The 21,695-nt window shown below is 41.7% G+C and overlaps 1 protein-coding gene across 5 annotated transcripts in view; it reads right to left on the bottom strand.

The window, feature by feature from the left end:
- NEK10 (NIMA related kinase 10) overlaps positions 1-21,695 on the bottom strand; it is a 205,801-nt gene that overhangs the window by 46,901 nt on the left and 137,205 nt on the right. For all 5 annotated transcript variants that reach the window (XM_066350788.1, XM_066350783.1, XM_066350785.1 and 2 more), the window contains exons 27-29: positions 3,355-3,583; positions 3,179-3,265; positions 537-591 (exon numbers count right to left, since the gene is read on the bottom strand). In XM_066350788.1, coding sequence (XP_066206885.1) covers positions 537-591; positions 3,179-3,265; positions 3,355-3,583 — 371 coding nt within the window. The remainder of the gene's footprint in view (positions 1-536; positions 592-3,178; positions 3,266-3,354; positions 3,584-21,695) is intronic.

Here is a 21,695-nt window from a genome sequence, read left to right as displayed (position 1 = left end):
AACTTTCCTCTGTACTGTCCACATCTCGACTGGCATGGCCGTGGGCTGCTCCACTGTATACACGGTGTTATGTCATCATCTGCACATGTGCACATGCTGCCACATCATCCTACAGAAACTGGGAGGGTTTTCCTTTTATTTGGTGCAGATTTCACATTTCTATCATCTTTTGTTGCTTTCCTGTGATTGTTCAAAAGTGCACCATGACTTTACGGACACACTGTATAAGGGGCCAGGGCTCTAGCCAATCTCATGAAGCACGGCTGCGCCATCTCCCCATCCCTCCCTTGAGCTCAGAGAAACTAACCAATTGGCTTAAGATCCCAGAGCTAGACTAAAATCCAGGGCCAAGCCTGGCACTCTTCCCAGTATGCTGTTTGGTAAACCACAGTCAGTTCTGGGATGATGGGCTCTAACAGCCTCTATTTCCACATGCCCAGGCAGGGCCCCTTCTGGCCATCAAGTTTCAAGTTAGCCACCAATAACTCAACTCTACAGAGTCTAAAAATATTTCTTGGAGCACAATGTGTACATACCTTGCTTGGGATTGTCTTTCTCCCCCTGAAGCACTAAAACTTCTCTTTAAAATGCCTGAAACAAGAAAATAAAAATAATTACATATTTACCCATTGCAAGTCTTTTGTTTATGTGTTTGTTGGTTGCTTGCTCTAAAAAGTGCTGCATTCTATTATCTGAGCAATTGAACGTACTTATAAATACTGTCTTCATTTATGAAAGCATCGGCTAAAATATAATGTTGCAAATTAATATTTACTTGACAGGTTGTCTAAGGGTCTTTGTTCTAAAGAAAAGGGGTTAAGAAAAAAACTCTGTTATTAATAACGAACAAAGAACAGTAACATATCTATGTCATAATCATCCTAAGACCCTTGCCAAGACAGCAGGCTGCAAGTTACCATGTGTAAATTTAAGGGTCCAACTTTTCCTTTCCTACTTCCCCGCTGACCCTTCCACTGTTGTTACTGGAGATATACAACACTGAATTCATCTTAAAATAGTCAGTAATTAACTGCTTTTAGAATCTGCTACATATGCATAGATACCTTTTGTAGGTCAAATAAGTTTGCAAATATGATGTTTATGTTTGCTCACTTATAGTTTGCATTCGGTGTGGGAGACAGGCTGCAAGCTAGCAAGGTCCTCATAGCCTAAGGCTTAGTTTTAAGACTAAGCCTTTCCTACCCTTTTAATACTAAGATCTTTTCAACATCCTTCTAACACTAAGATCTCCTTAAAACTAAGCTTTTCCCCACACCCTTTGACTGTTGCATGATGTGGGGTGGTGCACTCTTAAGAGGAATCCCATTTATGCCTCAGATGAGTGGCTTTGTATCAGAAACTTCCTTATTTGTATATTGGCTTAAAGGCTTTAATTTCTACACTATAAAATGAGGCAGACCGGGGGCACTCTCGCTCAGATTCTGCCATCAGCATTGCAGAGGAGGGGCAGCTAAGATGGCGTAGTGCTGAAGGAGAAGCCAGTTTGTGCAGAGTTTGTGCAGAGAGAAGAAAATGGGGAATAGAGGTGAATAAGGCTGGTGAGGTAGTAACCTTTGATTCTAGGAATACTTGGATGAGTCAGTGGCTTTGGGAGCCCTGAATGGAAAGGGAAGTGTTTTCCCGCTGTGTGTATTTCTCGCCAGCAGGGTACGAGCTAGGATTAAAGGTGATGGCCTACCCGTTCTTGGCTCCGTTGTTTCATTACCGTCTGTCCAACTCAAATGCAAACCTGCATGGGCCAGGCGGCTGTATAGTGACCGCAGCTACTGGCCTTACACCTTTACTGTACAATATTAATGTTTTCCCAATTACAAATCAAGACATTTTACCTAGCAGGCTGGAATTTACAGGAAACACAGAGCAGGGTGTTGGAAACTGGGATTGTCCCAGAAAATCTGGAACATCTAGTTACCAATTTTCCAATTAAGTTCGAAAAGGAACAATGAAACTAATTCTTAAGGTTAGACTTTTATCCTTAGGGAGACTATGTTGTTAAACTTTCTTTTTTGAGATAGTAGTCGGTGAGAATTACTTACACTTAACTTATTTTAGAGTATTTGTATCTGCCGCATTTAATATTCCATCAACTTACTCTTTTATTTATAATATTTTATTTTATTTTTGTATTTTTCTGAAGTTGGAAACGGGGAGGCAGTCAGACAGACTCCCGCATGCGCCTAACCGGGACCCACCTGGCATGCCCACCAGGGGGCGATGCTCTGCCCATCTGGGGCGTTGCTCTGTTGCAACCAGAGCCATTCTAGCGCCTGAGGCAGAGGCCACAGAACCATCCTCAGTGCCCGGGCCAACTTTTTGCTCCAATGGAGCCTTGGCTGCAGGAGGGGAAGAGAGAGACAGAGAGAAAGAAGAGGGGGAGGGGTGGAGAAGCAGATGGGCGCTTCTCCTGTGTGCCCTGGCTGGGAATTGAACCCAGGACTCCTGCATACCAGGCCAACACTCTACCACTGAGCCAACCGACCAGGGCCCAACTTACTTTTTAAAAAGAGTGATTATTTTCTTTCCATTTTCTATTATCGCATCCTTTCTTTCAGTTTGAGATTTGTTGCAAGAACTGAGTCCTATTTCTCCTTAGAATCTTTACATTTTATCTTAATCTATTTTTTTCTTTCCCATACTTCAGTTTGACTATTTTCTTTACTGTTTCAAATCACAAGTAAAGATTAACATATGGACTGAATTTACATATCATAATTTTTTATAGTTCTAAACAAAGTATTTATGTTACTTTAATATTTGGGAATAATATTTCACTTTACATTAATGTAAATAAAATGGTACAAAACTTAGTCTACACCAATACTAATTTCTTCTTCAAGTTTCAAACCCCTAATCACCAGACTCATAAAGGTCACTTCCATTATTCCTGTGGTTACTGAGTCTTTCCAAAATAGTTATCTTTGCTCCCCAGTTAGAACCTGCATTCACTGGTAGAAATAATGGACCCATCCATTTGACAGCCGAGGCAACAGAAAACCCCAATTCTGGCTGGTTTTTAGGCTCTGTCAGAGTGATAGCCACACCTGTGCTAATTAGCGTCGCACAGGGAAAACAACCACTGGGTTATGTATGTGATGACACTTACTTGACTCCCAAACTACTACCTGTTGGAATCCCCAAACTGGTAAAGAAAACTTACTGAATGTAGATTCTTTTAAAGGGCTTGAACTGGAGCTGCTGGAGTGATCCGAAATGTCCAATTCGGTGTCTAGCTCTGAATAGAGATCTGCGCATGGATGAAAAACAAATAAGCCAATGAACCTTGAAACAGGCCCCCGGAGGGCCTCCGTGCCGACAGCCTCCCACCGGGGATACCTTTCTCGATATTTTCCAAGTTGAAGTTGTCATCAGCCAGGCCCTCCTCACAGGCCCCGTCCTCGCCCCGCCCGCAGGGGGCCGGGAAGCCTTCCGGGGGCAGCTCCGAGCTCTCGGACAGCTCGCTCCGCAGGCTGGCGGCGTCGCTGCTGCCGCTGCTCAGGCTCGCCTTCTCACAGGTCTCCTGGAAGGGGCACGCGGTTCTCCAGAGCGCCATCCCTTCTTCCTTCTGCACGACACAAAGCTCCTTAGAACGTACCGTTCATTAAAACTCTTAAAATAGCTTCATAAATATGTGTGCTGAAGTAGCATCGGCCGTTCCAACTATACCTGTGCCACGAATTTGTTCGGTCTATAACTACAAAAGAAAAAGGTAGGTCTGCAAGCTACCGTTGAACAAAACGGAATGGATGTGGCAAGAGGCTTATTCACCAAGGTCTGTGCAATCTGGTGAAAGGAAACGCAGTACTAAGGCATCGACATGTACCAATTAAACTGACATTTCTCTTCTTGAACTTATTTTGAAAATATTTGCTATCAAATCTTTTCAGCGCCACAGTGAGTAAGTCAGTCTGGCTTAGTTTCTTCAAAGCTCAAGGGAGATAAGCAGCAGTCACAGCCAGTCCCTGGAGAGAGAGAGATGAGGTCTCCTAAAAGATGAAGAGTGACAGCAAAGGGGAACTTCAATCCACTCAGCACCCCAGGCCACTGCCCGATGTCAACACTCTCCACGGAGCTATGCTGGCCATGGGCTCCCCCAGGCACCTCCAACTGCTGTGCGCATTTCTATTATGCTAGCTAGCGCCACAGGGTTACCATCTGGCCATGTGAGTCCACATTTCCCTCAACAGTATTATTAGAAACCACGAGATTATGCTTGACGGTTCAATAAAAATAAACAGAAAAGAAGAGATAACTCTCATTAATTAAATGCAGGAAGTTTTTAGTTCTCTAAGAAAAAGACGGAAGGAAAGGAACCAAATATGACTCAGCAGAAAAGTGCTCCTTGTTTCTTTATTCAATGGAGTCTCAGTTCCTAAGACCCTTATTGTGTGCGACAGTTTGTGGTCAACATGTAAAACCTTCATAGGCTGCTGGGCTAAGCAATGCTGAAACTAAGGTATAGGCCAGGAAGATAAAAAGACAAAGGAAGAAAGGCCATAAGAAAGGTAAGGATAATAGTTGGAGAGCACAAAAGAAAGCAAAAGGCTCCATTTATTGAAAGGGAAAAACATCTACTCAGGAATCTGTCAGAGACTGAACAGTCACAACTACCTCTTCTTGACTAAAAGGCTCCAATAATGAACAAAGCTTGCTAAAGAGACTTGTTCATGGCTTTTTCCCCAGAAATTGTTTTCTAAAATTAAAGTGATACCCATAGCTACAGGGAACAGGTTTCTAAAAACTCTGTGCTGGCCTGACCAGGCGGTGGCGCAGTGGATAGAGTGTCGGACTGGGATGCGGAAGGACCCAGGTTCGAGACCCCGGGGTCGCCAGCTTGAGCGCGGGCTCATCTGGCTTGAGCAAAAAGCTCACTAGCATGGACCCAAGGTCACTGGCTCGAGCAGGGGGTTACTCAGTCTGCTGAAGGCCCGCAGTCATGGCACATATGAGAAAGCAATCAATGAACAACTAAGGTGTTGCAACAAAAAACTGATGATTGATGCTTCTCATCTCTCTCCGTTCCTGTCTGTCTGTCCCTATCTATCCCTCTACCTGACTCTCTCTCTCTCTCTCCCCCTGTAAAAAAATTAAAAATGAAAAAATAAAAATTTAAAAAAAAATTTAAAAATAAAAATTGTGCTGGCAGAATTTGCAGATGAGAACAATCCAGGATGTTATGAGTGGTTGCAGTTAGAAAGCTCCAAAAGTTGTCATGTATTTATGTTTATTATACAAGAAAGAAACTATCAAAGACATTTTGTGTATTGCAAACTGTCCAATGAATTTGTTATATCTTTTTCTTGGGAAGATTTTTCATGTTTTCTTCCTCAAAGTTTCACCAAGATACTTGGAGATATTTCTTGCTCTGTTCAAAGTAACACACAGTTAGCTGAAGGAGCATTTCAATTTGTTTTTTGTCTGATCATGCAACAAATGTTCAATGTCTTCCTGCGTTTGGAGCTCAGAATACTTCATTCCTGCTTCTTGGCTCCACCCTGGGCCGCTAAATGAAAGCCCAAAATGGGACACGCTCTGGATTCCCTTTGGCAGAGTTGAATGCATGCTTCTCAGAAATGTTTCTAATGACCACGGCTTGTGAAGGACTGTCAAGGCCAGCCTCAGTTCTGCCCATGTCCAGACCCTCATACCACACCCAGAAGCTTCTTCTAAGGCTCAGAACTTGGCTGAGAAACCCACTCAGCATCTTCCATGCCCTCCTCCTTCTCCAGTCGCAACCCGCAGACCCTCCTTCCTCCAGTTCTCCTCAACTGAGGCTATTAGAAAGGTACAAAGACATAAACATTCAATTTAAGGCTTTTTCCTCCTTGTGATTCTAAATAAATCATCTCCTGCCCTATTCTAAAGTCCACAACTGTCATTTACAACCCTGTAAGGACTATACACCCAAGATGTGTCAAAACTATCAATGCTGGGGAAAAAAAAGAAAAAAATACACAAGAGATCATTTTTTGAGTTGAGAAAACCTTTTTCTTGGACTGATGCAATTAGATGCCGGAACCATAGATCTATAAAACTAGCAAAACTTCAGCAAAGGCTTTGTGTCTCTTAAGGACGGTCATGGATAAGACACTAGAGGAACATTTTTCTTTGAACAAATGAAGAGTGGGGAGAAGTTGTGCGTCCCATACAAGCAATTCCAGATTTAAGGAGGTTTGACTTGCCAACAAGAACCAGCTGAGTTACAAATCAACAGTCATTTGCAACTTCCAAAACCGCATTCATGGGTAACTGGGTGTTGGCTTAGATTTTGATAAAGGGAATTCCCACTCTGGGAGAGATGGTTCTTCAGACTCTACAAACATGAAAGGTATGTAAAGCAATGTAGAATGTGTAGTTTGTTTGGGTTTAAAACCTCAATTTCTATAATCTCGTGCAGCAGTTTTTGCTTCATATTAACCTACGTAGTTTTATGTAGTTGCCATAAACTACTTGCCACTATACACACACTTTCCCAAGCGTGATTTCCAGAGTTTTTGTGAATATTGGAGTACTGAGTTATCATCGAACTCACTTCTTTAAGACCTGGGAACTATTTCAGCCCCTTTGAGACCCCATGAGCCTTGCACATAGCAAAGGGCCAATAAGTAGTTGCTTCATTGAGATCAAAGGGAGAGAAGGGCGAGAAACACAGAGCAATTTCTTAGAGGACGAGCAGGTTTTGTAACTGCTGGGTTTTCTATCTTGCTTCTTTATCTAGGGTCCTATATTGTGAAATTTCCCTACAGAGTAAAGGGACTGCTCGGTGATGCTAACTCCTCTCTTCCTTTTTCCTCTTTGTTTGTTTGTTTTTTCGTTTTGTATTTTTCTGAAGTTGGAAACGGGGAGGCAGTCAGACAGACTCCTGCATGTGCCTGACCGGGATCCACCTGGCACGCCCACCAGGGGGTGATGCTCTGCCCATCTGGGGAGTCGCTCTGTTGTGACCAGAGCCATTCTAGCACCTGAGGCAGAGGCCACAGAGCCATCCTCAGCGCTGGGGCCAACTTTGCTCCAATGGAGCCTTGGCTGCAGGAGGGGAAGAGAGAGACAGAGAGGAAGAAGAGGGGGAGGGGTGGAGAAGCAAATGGGTGCTTCTCCTGTGTGCCCTGGCCAGGAATCGAACCCGGGACTCCTACACACCAGGCCAACGCTCTACCACTGAGCCAACCAGCCAGGGCCCTTTTTCCTCTTTGCACTTGAGAGAAGTGGTGAAGCCCACCTGCCTCACAGATGACCAGCCCAGCAATGACACCTGGCCTCTGTAACCCAGCAGTCACTGACTAAAAGCAGAGATGGTTGGATATTGTTAGCATAACAGTTGCGGCATTAAGATTTTCCAAACATTGCATCTAGCAAGTACATAAACGTATAAAAGTGAATTGGCAGGGGGGGGGGGAGGTGCAGCTCTGGGGGATGGAATTTGGCACTGTCATCTCTGTCCCTTTCTAATCACTTATGGTTTTTTTAGGAATAGGAGAGGGGGTTTAGCTTTCCTTGGCATCTGTGTCTCCTTGGCATGGATGGACACATTCTGTATGGCAACAAGGAGAAACAATGCACAGTATACAGTAAAGTTATCACTGATATGGTAATCGTCACCATTATAGAAGACATTTCCTGTCACAATTGCTGATGTAGGCACAATTATGTTTAGCTCAGTTTTTCTCATTATAATGTAATTTTTTTTATGTGTAGAGCAGATCATAATACATTTTTAGTTGAATAGCAATTCTAACAGTAACAGACTGGCATTGCCCAAATTAACTGTGGCAGCAGGGAACGAATTAAGAACGTCTACTTTATTAAAACCAGTGCAATTTTTAAAATTGCCTAGAATGTTAGTTTTATAATAAGAAAAAGAAAATCAAGAAATAAATATAAAGCATAAACCAACTAAACCCTGTAATGTTTCCCTTTAGAACCACAAAGAATGCACTATTTCTATTGTGTTCTAAATATCATATTCTATTTGAGTTACCATACATCTTTACCCAGTGTCTTCCATTTGTTTAGCTAATAACTGTGACCTTAAATACATAAATTTAGAGTTACCAGGTGCTTGGAAAAAATTAATTGGGCTGAGGTGGGGTTTTTTTTTTTTGAGTGACAAACCAAGTTCTAGGTTTTTCATGGCTGATAGCACAAAGAAACTCAAAATAGGAGGCAGATTACTAACTGCACATCATCATACATAAATTTAGTCCCTAAATTTTAAAGCATTTAAAACAATCAGCTAGTGTGATCAGACGGTTGAAGGGGCTGTGTGGACCCATAGCGGAGTGGACTGCCCATCAGCAAGGCAGTGAGAGGTTCCTCCCCAGGGACTTCCCTGGGACCTCTGGCTTTGACGTCACAGAGAGCTGGGCTGGTGGAGCAAGGCTGGAGTCTGGTCCTCCATAGGGAAGAAAGAATTCTTTTAGCCCTGGCCGGTTGGCTCAGCGGTAGAGCGTCGGCCTAGCGTGCAGAGGACCCGGGTTCAATTCCCGGCCAGGGCACACAGAAGAAGCGCCCATTTGCTTCTCCACCCCTCCGCCGCGCTTTCCTCTCTGTCTCTCTCTTCCCCTCCCGCAGCTAGGGCTCCATTGGAGCAAGGATGGCCCGGGCGCTGGGGATGGCTCTGTGGCCTCTGCTTCAGGCGCTAGAGTGGCTCTGGTCGCAACATGGCGACGCCCAGGATGGGCAGATTATCGCCCCCTGGTGGGCAGAGCGTCGCCCCATGGTGGGCATGCCGGGTGGATCCCGGTCGGGCGCATGCGGGAGTCTGTCTGACTGTCTCTTCCCGTTTCCAGCTTCAGAAAAATGAAAAAAAAAAAAAAAAAAAGAATTCTTTTAGCTCCACAGTAGTTAGTCTGATGTCTAATTTCATTGATAAAATCTTGAAGCATTTCTTTTCTCCCATGCCTCACATGTCAAGTAAAAGAGTAATATGTTCAATTTAAAGCAGAAAAATTGGTGTCTAGACCTTGAAAATAGCTAAATTTATAAATATTACATAATAAAGGAAAATGGTCTCTTCAAGTTGAGATATGAATTGTTTTGTTTTGAACTTGTTAAAAATATTCATATAAAGCTAAACATTTCACTTTAATATAATAAAATGCACATAATTATGATCACACTATTATCATGACTCTTAACATCTTAAAAGCACAAGAACATACTAATGTACTGTCACTAAATTAAATAAAATTGGAGAATGAATTGATTATAATAATTAAGGCTAAAATTCTAGTATCAAATTTACCATGTTTGTTAATGTTTCCCTGCTACCCCATAACTAATCTAGTATTCCTAATTCAAGGAAATCTTTGATAGACATGATAATACTAATAACGATGAGAGGAAGAAGAGTGCAATAGTCTATAACAGGGGTCCCCAAACTATGGCCCGCGGGCCACATGTGGCCCCCTGAGGCCATTTATCCGGCCCCCGCTGCACTTCCTGAAGGGGCACCTCTTTCCTTGGTGGTCAGTGAAAAGAGCATAGTTCCCATTGAAATACTGGTCAGTTTGATGATTTAAATTTACTTGTTCTTTATTTTAAATATTGTATTTGTTCCCATTTTGTTGTTTTTTACTTTAAAATAACATATGTGCAGTGTGCATAGGGATTTGTTCATAGTTTTTTTTTATAGTCCGGCCCTTCAATGGTCTGAGGGACAGTGAACTGGCCCCCTGCATAAAAAGTTTGGGGACCCCTGGTCTATAAAGTTCACCTATTAAAAACACAGATGTTATAGCGTACATCAACATTCACTGACTGTGGACACCTTTCATTCCAAGACTGTGGACAAAGAGATGAAAAGAACTGAACGTGTGTCCATATTTCCAAAAGCATTCCAAAAGAGGCTAGAATCAAGCAACACCACTTAACATGTAGAAAAAAACATGCACAGAGAATTTTCAAGTGGTCAAGTTTTAAGACATGCTAATTTGGATTGTTCAAAAATAAGAGATATAATTGAAAAACAGAAATGCTTGGGCCTGGCCAGTTGGCTTAGTGGTAGAGCGTCAGCCTGGCATATGGATGTTCTGGGTTTGATTCCCAACCAGGGCACACAGGAGATGTGCCCATCTGCTTCTCCACCCTTCCCCTTCTCCTTCCTCTCTATCTCTCTCTTCCCCTCCTGCAGCCAAGGTTCCATTGGAGCAAAGTTGGTCCAGGCACTGAGGATGGCTCCATAGCCTCTGCCTCAGGTGCTAGAATGGCTCTGGTTGCAAGGGAACAACGCCTCAGATGAGAAGAACATCGCCCCCTGGTGGGCATGCCAGGTGGATCCTGGTCAGGCACATGCAGGAGTCTGTTGCTCTGCCTCCCTGCTTCTCACTTCAAAACAATACAAAAACAAAACAAAACCAGAAATGCTTAAGTAATTCAACAGAATGAAATTAAACACGGGTGGTATCAATAGAGATAGAACCCAAAAATTAGAACCCCACTTACTGTTTCATTTTTAAGACAGAGTTTCCATTTTACACAGGGAAAGATCTGATTCTTTTTTTAATATTTTTTTATTTTTTTACAGGAACAGAGAGAGAGTCAGAGAGAGGAATAGATAGGGACAGACAGACAGGAAAGGAGAGAGATAAGAAGCATAGATCATCAGTTTTTCGTTGCAAGACCTTAGTTGCTCATTGATTGCTTTCTCATATGTGCCTTGACCACGGGCCTTCAGCAGACCGAGTAACCCCTTGCTCAAGCCAGTGACCTTGGGTCCAAGCTGGTGAGCTTTTTTTTGCTCAAACCAGATGAACCCGCACTCAAGCTGGCGACCTCGGGGTCTTGAACCTGGGTCCTTCTGCATCCCAGTCCTACGTTCTATCCACTGCGCCACCGCCTGGTCAGGCAGATCCAATTCTTGTTAAATAGCACATTGAGCATATAACATCAAAATACAAAACTGTTAAAGAATCAATAGACTAAGAATTAAAAATCAAGGAAAAGAGTCACCATCATTTTTTGCCTGGTCCCAGTGCAGTCTCCTCTTAACCAGCTTCCCTGCTTCCACTTTTGGCTCTCAACATCCAGCTCTACATTGTTTTGAAACATTATGTCACCCTTTTCACTAAGCGCACATCCGTCCATCTATACCATGGCATATACCCTCCCCATCTCTCACTGTCTGCCCACAGGCCTCCTTGCTCACTCCTTGAACTTGTCAGGCACACTCCTACCTCAGGATCTTTTTGCTATTCCCTCTACTATCAATATTGTGCCTCCAGATATTTGCACGGCTCACCCCTTTAATGTGTTCTGGTTTCTTCTCAGAATTCAGGTAATTATCAGGGTTTTCCATGACATCTCTATTTCAAATAGCCTCTCTCCACATGTACCAATTACTTTCTATTACCTTGCCTTCTTATAATTTTTTGTCCATGACATTTAAATTTATCTTTTATATAAAAAACCCCACTGTGAAGGTGGAATTCTTTGACTGTTCTATTCATTGTTATAACGCCAGACTAGAATAGTTCCCAAAAGAAAATAGATGCTCAATAAATTTTGTTGAATAAGTAAAATACAAGATTGATATTTTTAAAGTGCTGTGAAGATTTTCTCCATGTTAAAACAAGGGGTAAAAATAAAAATTTCAGCATGATTTTTTTAAGAAATTGACAAACTGATTCTAAAATTAGTGAGGAAATACACAGATCTAGAACAGCCAAATCAAACTTGATAAAGAAGAACAAATTGGATGACTTACATACTTGATTGCAGAACTTATTAAATATTAATGCCCTGGCTGATTGGCTCAGCAGTAGAGTGTTGGTCTGACATGTGGAAATCCCAGGATCAATTTCTAGTCAAGGAACACAGGAGAAGCTACCATCTGCACCTACACCCCTCCCCTTTCTGTCTTTCTCTCTCTCTCTGCTCTCTCTCTCTCTCTCTTCCCTCCTGCAGCCATGGTTCAAATGGTTTGAGCACGTTGGCCTGCGCACTGAAGATGGCTCCATGGCCTCACCTCAAGCACTAAAATGGCTCGGTTGCTGAGCAATGAGGTAGGGGCCCCAGACAGGCAGAGCATTGCCCCCTAGTGGGCTTGCTGGGTGGATCCCAGTCAGAGCACATGTAAAAATCTGTCTCTCTGCTTCCCTTCCTCTCATTGATAATAATAATAATAATAATAATAATAATAATAAAATCCAAATAAAGAAACTGGTCTTTAACAAAATTAAAATTTAACAAAAATTTCTACTCATCAGAAAAATATCATTAATAAAATAAATAAGTCATAGACTGGGAGAAATATCTGTAATACATCTGTTTGACAATAGAGTTATATCTGGAACATATAAAGAATTCCTACAAATCAACAAAAACAAACAAATAAATCAAAATAATGGGAAAATTTTGAATGGACACTTCATAGACACAAAAAGATAGATAAATGACCAGCAAGCACATTTAAAAGTACTCAACATGCTTGGTTATCAGAAAAATGCCAACTAAAACCGCAAAGAGATACCTTTCTATATCCCTTACAAAGGTTAAAATCTAAAAGACTAACAATACCAAGTGTTTCCAAGAATGTGAAACAATCTCATACACTGCTTTTTAAGGTGCTAAACAGCACAATGTTGGAGAACTGTCTTATAATTTATTCAAGGTTAAACATATAAGTACATTATGACTCTGAAGTTATGTTCATAGGTATTTATCTAGGAGAACTGAAAATATATCCACAAAAAGACATACCCCAAAAATTCATAGTAGTCTTACTTATAAAACTCTAAATCTAAAAACACAATATAAGCGTTCATCAATAGGAAAATAAAGACATTTTGATATATTTATATAAGATAATACTCAGGTAATATAAACAAATTACTGTGAGACACAACAACATGGAAGAATCTCCCAGACATTATGTAATGTGAAAGATGCTAGACGCTAAAGAGCGCACAGTGTTTGATTTATCTATAAAGTCAAACAATAGGCAGATGTTGTCTATAGTTAACAGTCTGGGCATGGGCACGGAATTGATGAGAAGGAGCATGAAGGAACTTTCTGAGGTGATGTAAATATTTTTAAGTCTGGTTTTGGGTGGGATTTCTATATGGTCAAAAGCTATTAAACTAACCACTTAAAATTTGTACACTTGGCTGTATGCAAATTACCCCTCAGTAAAAAGGGGTTAGGTGTAAGAACTGCATACATATCTTTTTGGAAACTTATAAGGCACTGCTTTATTTTCTTAAAACATAACAAATACAGAACATTTCCAAAACAAGTCATTTTTCCTGATATTTCTTTTACTGCATCATTTCTTGTTGCATTTTCACAGCCTTGGGGAAAATTCAATCAACAATTAACCAGACAATAAAGGCAAAGATGTTCACAAAAAATATTGTACTTTTAAAATACATCTTTTTCCACATGGCTTATTTAATGTCCTAGGGAAGGACTGCAGACACACGTCTTTTATGGTGTGTTCAGCACTTGTAAATGACATGGCATAAAAATAAAGCAAATAAATAAATAGCACAACATTTCCAAAAATTTTCACTAAGAAAATGAGAATCGGGTGCTTGCAGATCTGCTCATAAATTTAAAATATATTTTTAATTAAGTAAGAGGCAGGGAGGCAGAGAGACAGACTCCCACATACGCCCCAACTGGGATCCACCCAGCAAGCCCCCTACCAGGCAATGCTCTGCCCATCTGGGACTGCTGCTCTGTTGCTCAGCAACTGAGCTATTTTTGTACCTGAGGCAAGGCCATGGAGCCATCCTCAATGCCTGGAGCCAACTTGCTCAAACCAATCAAGACATGGCTGCAGGAGGAGAAGAGAGAAAAGAGGGAAGGGGAGGGGTGGAGAAGCAGATGGTCACTTCTCCTGTGTGCCCTGACTGGTAATCAAACCCAGGACTTCCACATGTCAGGCCAACTGGCCAGGGAAAATCTACTTAAATTCTTAGGTGGTCAACTTAAAAGATACTTGCTAAGAACATATACAAATTGTATTTGAATATTACAATAAGAATTTTACAATAAAGAATTTAAATTATCATAGGTTTGTGAACTTAAAAATAATCTGTGTTAATTAGCACTGCCTTGTCCCCCCAAACTTAAGATGAATTTAAGATGATGATTGTGTGCCACATTTAAATAGTTTGACTATATCAGATTATCACAGCTATCTTTATGTTTTAATTAACTAAAATCTTAAATTTTTAGGACTTGCTATATGAACATTTACCCATCATTTTAAGCATGAGATAATTTATCAAGATAAGATGTTTTATGAAAGATCATTTTGGTAGGCAGATAGAGTATGGTTAAGGGAAGGAGATGATTCTAGATTACCTAGGTGGACCCAGTTCAACCATTTGGAAGGTCTTTGAAGGAGAACTGAGGCTTGAAAAGGAAATTATATCTGTGGACAGCAGTGTTAGCCTGCGCCCAAGAGTTCCAACCTTCCTTTCAAGCCAGCCTGCTCTATTAATTCTGGACTTACCTCACCAGCCTCCACAAGCGTGTAAGCCAATTCCTTGCAATAAATCTCAAAGTCGGTATTGCCCACTAGTTCTGCTTCATGCATTTTGTATAAGGCTGTCCTGCATATGGAATAATATTAGCATCCTACTAGCAGAATTCAAAGTCATTGGGATAAACAAGATGGCACCCCTTCACCACACCCCCACAATTTCCTAGTGACCTGTGGACAGGGCAGAGGTGGAACACTGAATCTTTCCTGGGGGTGAGGAAGAGTCTAGAGCAGGGGTGGTCAACCTTTTATACCCACCGCCCACTTTGTATCTCTGTTAGTAGTAAAATTTTCTAACCACCCACCGGTTCCACAGTAATGGTGATTTATAAAGTAGGAAAGTAACTTTACTTTATAAAATTTATAAAGCAGAGTTACAGCAAGTTAAAGCATATAATAATAATTAATTAGCAAGTACTTTATGTCGGATTTTCGCTAAGTTTGGCAGAATCAATCTTTAAAAACAACTTACTATAGTTAAATCTATCTTTTTATTTATACTTTGGTTGCTCCACTCCCGCCCACCATGAAAGCTGGAAGGCCCACTAGTGGGCGGTAGGGACCAGATTGACTACCACTGGTCTAGAGGCAAGACCGTTGGATATTGCAGTGATCCAATGTGAGGTCATGAGAATAAGAACTGAGAGGGATTTCTCAGGCATTTTAAAGATAAAACCCGTAAGCACTTGATAATGCAATGGATGCAGGATTTAAAGGAGAGTGAATAGAAAGCGTCAAGGTCCCAGGTAAGGTGATGAGGTGTAGAAGATGACGAGATTAAGGGAAGAGAATTTATTCACTCTGGGACTTGCTATGTGTGAGGTCCCTATTAGACATACAGGTAAACATCCGGTTCAAACTTTAGGTCTGGCACACAGGGGAGGCTGAGATGCGATGGATAGCTTTGGAGGTCTTTAGAAAATGAGTTGTAAAATACATGCCACTGTATTTTGCCGTCTTAGAAAATTTTGTGTACTTTTCCTCCCAGAGCCCTTATGATATGGAGACCAGCCTTATAGACCTGAGGAAGGCAGGGGGGAAGACCACCTGGGGGAAGAGAAGGACGTGATGGGGGGGGCAGTTTCTGGCAGAGGGACGGAGTACTGGCAGTCTGCCTGACGCACAGAGGAGGAGCCTGACGTAAGACAGAAGGTGACGCACAGAGGAGGAGCCTGACGTAAGACAGAAGGTGAGAAGGCCGGTGTGCACATCCATGGTTTTCCTCCCACACCTTGTCGGCAGAAGCGAGCCTCCGGAGGGAAGTGGGACAGTTGGTAAAAACACACAGGGGGCTTGACAAGGCATCCCAATGGAGCCAGAAAAGACTAGACGCTTCAGAGATTTGTGATCACTGTAACACTACCCCGTGTGGTTTCTGTGGGCACTTAACACAAGGCTCACGAGGAAGAGCCTTGTCTATTTTGTTCACACTAGTATGCCCAGCACCTAGAATAGTACCTGATACCTCACAGATATTCAATAAGTATTTGTTGAATGGATAATTGAGTAACGGGCACCTTAGATAGAAGAGCAGGAAAGAATGAAGAAGATACCTGAGCTGGTGGGCTGATATATTGGTCCCCATTCCCAGGTGATTCTGAATGTGGCGTGGATGGGAATCCCACGTGTCCCACTGGGAACACAGAAGATGGCTGTGGTGCTGGCTGGTGAGTTCACTGCATGCGGGGAGCAGGGAGGGGTGTGGATGGACCACAGAGAAGACAGTTCAAACCAATGATGGCAAGACAGATGCCCCAAAGCCACAGAGATGGGTCACCCCACCTAAGGTCAGCGGAGGCCAGCAGAAGACAGCAGGCAGATCCCTGGGCCTCTCCCATCCGCACAGGGATGCCTGCACTTCCTCCCGCACCCAGCAGCTATCTTGGGAGGAGAAAATGACAAGGAGAAGCTTTGAAATGGAAAAGACACTTTTAGACGGAAAGAGACTGATATAAGCGACAATGGCTACAGTCACCATTTTCTGCCATCAGCCAGAACAGGGGTTCACGATAAAAAGATACATCATTATAGAAAATAAAATTCTCGTTTTTTTACAACTGATTTTTTTCTCAAAGTCATATAAAATTTAAAACCACGGGACAGGACGGAGCTTACTGTAGGGAAGAGCGAGATGAGAAGCAGAACATCTGAATTTAAGAGGCCAGGATTGGAAGAGAAAATAAGAAAAAGTATTTAGAGAGGTAAGATGGAAACCAGGATAGAGACGTACGTGAAGGGAAGGGGGGAAAAAGGAAACACAAGAGGGGAGATGAACAGTAAGGAAGAATTAGCATATATATAATGGCCTGATAATGTGGTTGTTAGGTACTGTGGAGAAACTCATCATTTTAGTCCACGCCCCCCAATTTAAAAATCAAAGTTATATATTCTGTACCAAATCAAAAGTGTACAATCAATTTTATGCTTTTACCTCCAGCCAAGTTCTCGTTGCCATTGAACAGGCTGCTTCCTGCTGGCTGAGGCACATTGAGAGATGACATCAGAGCGACAAGAATGAACGTGCACGGAACCTGGAACCTACACGAGTCCACTCCCCCCACCACATGGAGGCATGCAGTTTCGATTCTTGGACAAGGCCGAGGGCAACCTGACCACGAGAATGTGTAGGCACCTGCTTTAGAGAACAATAACTCTAGTTTAAAAGTTTTTTGCTAGCTAAGGTTCCAGTTACAAGGCCGAGGGGACTGCAGCAGACCAGCCAGCCATAGAAATAAGAACTTCCCTTTCTCAAGAGAAACTGCATGTTTGCCTTCCCTCTGCGAGTTCTCCCGTGATCCCACTACCTAATCTGGCCAAGGTGTCTGAGCTGTCAGCATGGGTTTCTGAAGACAGGAATTCCCCCATCTTCTCAGGTGGCCGCACCTGAATAAACTTCTTTCCTTCTCACCAGCACTGTCTCACGAGATTGGCTCTCTCGGGCAGCAGACAGCCAGACCTGAGGGGCATTTCCCTGGGGTCATGACTGCTCTCCAGCCTCCCTGCAACATTCGACTCTGTTCATTGGTACATGTAGAAATATAATGTTTTATTCACCAGTGTTACCATCAGTCTAAAGTGGAGTCCACAAAATCCCAGTAATCTGGAAGAACTTGAAGTTTTCCATTGATTATCTAGATTTTTCCAAGCTGGATTTTTTTTAACACTCATCCTTATATTTGTTGGTGAAGATCTAAGCAGCACACTCTTTTGAAATATCTGTAACCTCTCCTTCTGTCTGGGTTTTAAAAGAATACCTTAAGGGTAATTTTGGGGTATATTTAACATATTACATACAGTGGCAGAATGCCAATTATGATTCTGACTATTACAATGTCACAATACTCTCTGTATTAAAATAGCATATTTTTTTAAAGCAAGACAAACAGGAAGATGATGAAAAGATGATAAGAGAGATGAGAAGCATCCACTGATAGTTGTGGCATCTTAGTTGTTAATTGATTGCTTTCTCCTATGTGCCTTGACCAGGGCATACCAGCCAAGCCAGTGACGCTGGGCTCAAGCCAGCTACCTTGGGGTCATGTCTATGACGCCACGTGCAAGCCAGCGACCCTGCACTCAAGTCAGCAACCCTGCAGGTAAGCTGGTAACCTCGGGATTTCAAACCTGGGTTGTCAATGTCCCAGGCTGACGTTCTTTACACTCTGTCACTGCCTGGCAGACTACAGTAGCTTTTTCTTACTACACATTTAACTAAAAATTGCACCTCATTGTTTTTTCTGCAAAGTGCTTGCCATTCTTGACTCTGTGCTCTCTTTATGATCTCTTACTTTGAATTATAAAACTTAGAAATATTAATGTTCTCCAAAGGCAAGTCTTAGTTCTTTCATAGAAGATAAATAAACCACAGTACACAGGCATGAACTTTATCAGTGAAGATTTCTCTGACCTTTTGACACACATATTAATACCTGTCTCATTAGCTCATAATGAGCATTTTCATAGCTAGGAATTAGCTAACATGTGAAAGTAAATAGCATGCACACTATGAAATAGGAGCCTTTAATTTTTTTTTTATCAATTGTGTGCTTGCCCGCTAATTTGCAAAATTTCAGTAATACAAAGAAAATCTTTTATCAGTGCTGAGAATTCATAAAGTTATACTAAACCCACTAATTTCTCTTTCCTTTGAATATGATGTATCATTAGATTGTGAAATTGCATTATTGATCTTAGCTGCCCTGGGAGAACATGGCACTATATTTGAACTGAAACAATTACAATGCCATAATACTGCTTAAGATAAAAAGAAACATACAATTTTACATGAAAATATTTTTGCCAGTAATGGTGTAGATGTAAGTTTTAAAAAAATCATCATTGGTACTCAGTGAGGATAATGCCAATTAACTGCATGCAGTCAGTCTTTAATGAAATGCAATCACATTTTCTTCTCAGTTCTTGCATAAAGCTGCATTTTTCCCTTTTAGTTACCATTTTATTAATCTTGAAATGAAAAATCACCAGTATGCCTAACATAGTGCAAGAGAAGTTATGTATGGCCCTTTATAATAGTACTGTAAACTTTGCTTTGAGGTAGAGCACTTCTCTACAGTCCCTAGAAAACTGAGGCTCCGTGACGGCTCGGATGCTAACTAGGAACAGGAGTTTGAGGACAGGAGCCCCCCATCTTCTCAATAAATATTAACTGCATGAATAGCATACATGGACTTAGTACTAATGAACCAGTTAGTGTTAGATTAACAAGTTGTTTCAACAAACTATTCTTCAAAATAAGCACTGTTCATTTTATATCATTGATGTTATCTTACAGTTTATGCCACTTTGTAATTTGTTCAGTATATACAAACGAATTCATCTATTTCATCCTAGTGCCCTCTGCAATAGGTAATATTTTCCCACTCATTTACAGATGAGTAAAAACCCCTAAGACCTCAAAACTCCCTCCTTGACCATAGATCTCTCCCTTTATTTTACTGGGTCATGGGCTGACAGCTAGATTTCCATAGTTAAAATGATAAAAGTATCTTAGATTTGGGAGAGAGTAGTGGATAAGTGTAGAGATAATACATGACTGGTCCAAAGTAGCAAATTGTTAAAACTGAGGGATGAGTACACAAAGTTCTTTTTTAATTCCATAAATATATTACATTTTCCACAATAGAGTTTTTGAAAAGCTGAAAAAAATTTTTTTTTTGGGTAAGAGGCATGGAGGCAGAGAGACTGACTCCCGCATGCACCTGGACCGGTATCCACCTGGCAACCACCATCTGGGGCTGCTGTTCTGCCCATTTGGGGCTGCTGCTCTGTTTTTTTAGCAACTGAGCTATTTTAGCACCTGAGGCAAGGCGATGGAGCCATCCTCAGCACCCGGAGCCAACTTGCTCGAATCATTCAAGCCATGGATGCAGGATGAGGAGAGAGGGAGAGAGAGAGAAAGAGGAGGGGGAGGGGTAGAAAAGCAGATGGTCACTTCCCCTGCGAGACCTAACTGGGAATCAAACCTAGGACTTCCACACGCTGGGCTGACACTCTGCCACGGAACCAACCAGCAAGGCTGAGAAATAAAATTAAATAAATTAATTAAATATTCTTTCTCTAAGTGTTTTTCTAAAGTTAAGAGAATTTGTGCCTTAAGATTTTAAACTACACCTATCAGGTATATGTGAATATCATATAAACTGACTCAGTAATATCTAACTGGAAATTAACTAAGTAGCTTTGCAGTACAGAACTCAACAGAAGATCCCGAATACTTAAGATATATAGAAACGGCTAAATCTCTTGTATTTTTGTTTACTGGAAATACCATGCTCTGAATGCAACAGGACATCCGTGTGTTTCTCATTGTTGCCTAGTTTGTACAGAGTCAGATATTAAAATAACAAGCCAAGTGCACTCTAACCCCCTGTGTATAAGATTTAACTGGGTTCTGCATGAGCTATAACTCCAAGTTATATGCTCCTAAACATAAACCGAGGCCTTAGAGAATCAGCATGAGTTGTTCTGTGAAATTACAGCTGGGATCAGCATCTAAGGCAATGAAGATGAAAGAGTTTCCCCCAAAGAAAACTAGAGTGAATCTTTAACTTCTGAATTTCAAGTACATCAAGACAAACCCACCTAACAGTAGGGCGGGCTTTCCTTCTAAAGAGAGAGCAGGCTGACAGCTTCCAGCGAAGGGGTGGTGGGAGGGAAGGAATTGAGAGGAAAAAAAAAGAGAGAGAGAGAGAGAAAAAACCATGGACATAGAACACAGCGTGGTGATTGCCAGGGGGACTTGGCGGAGGGTAAAGGGGTGTAAATGGTGATGGCAGGAGACTTGACTGGGGGTGGCGAACACACTCTACAGTGCACAGATGATGTGTTGTGGGACTGTGCACCTGAAGTGTGTATAACATTGTTAACCAGTGTCAGTCCAATATGTTCAGTAAAAGGAAGAAATAAAAGTTTTCTAGAAACCCCGTCATTCAAGAAGTCAGAACTGCCTCTTCTTTGAAACCCACATCTTTTATAATTTTCCCAGGTGAAGCAGAGCGGGTCCTCAAGATCCTGGAAAAGAATTTAATGACCATCTACCCTGATCAAGAATGGGTGTTATGACTCTCTTGTCTTAGACCCCGCCCCAGAAGGGAAGAAAAGCACGTTTCCAGGTGGAAGGGCCCCTTAATAGATCCCCGCTCAGGGAAAACTGGAGCCCCAGCAAGAAATGGGCCCCGGGTCACAGGGCAGTGACGGCACAGAGGAGGGAAAGCGAGAAACCACAGCAAGAGCGGCACCGACACAATCACTGGCACATGGACCTGCGTAGCGTTGGCATCCCTTTTCCAAGCTATGCGCAAAAAGAAACTTAAGTACCAAAAGAAAAAAGAAAAAGAAAAGCCATATTCTGATTTGAAGAATAGCAGCATTATCACCACCACTAACAATAATAAAAGCAATTAATTACACAGACTAATAAGAAAACATTTTAATGGGACCATTATTTCCTTCTCTGAATTAACATGACATTTTCATCCATATTCCCAAAATCAGATTGCTAAACAAATTAAATATAAGCATTCGCTGCCGTTTATGCAAAGATCAGAATATAAATTTAAAGAATTGCTAAGAGATCTTTTTGTTAAATCTGGTTTTGTAATATGTACAATAAATTATGGGTTAGGTCTTTTGCAAATCAATTATACTGACTTCTTTTAATGATAAG

The sequence above is a fragment of the Saccopteryx leptura genome, chromosome 10 (genome assembly GCF_036850995.1).
Source record: "Saccopteryx leptura isolate mSacLep1 chromosome 10, mSacLep1_pri_phased_curated, whole genome shotgun sequence".
NCBI classification, from domain to species: domain Eukaryota; kingdom Metazoa; phylum Chordata; class Mammalia; order Chiroptera; family Emballonuridae; genus Saccopteryx; species Saccopteryx leptura.
This window is presented reverse-complemented; position numbering and strand designations above follow the sequence as displayed.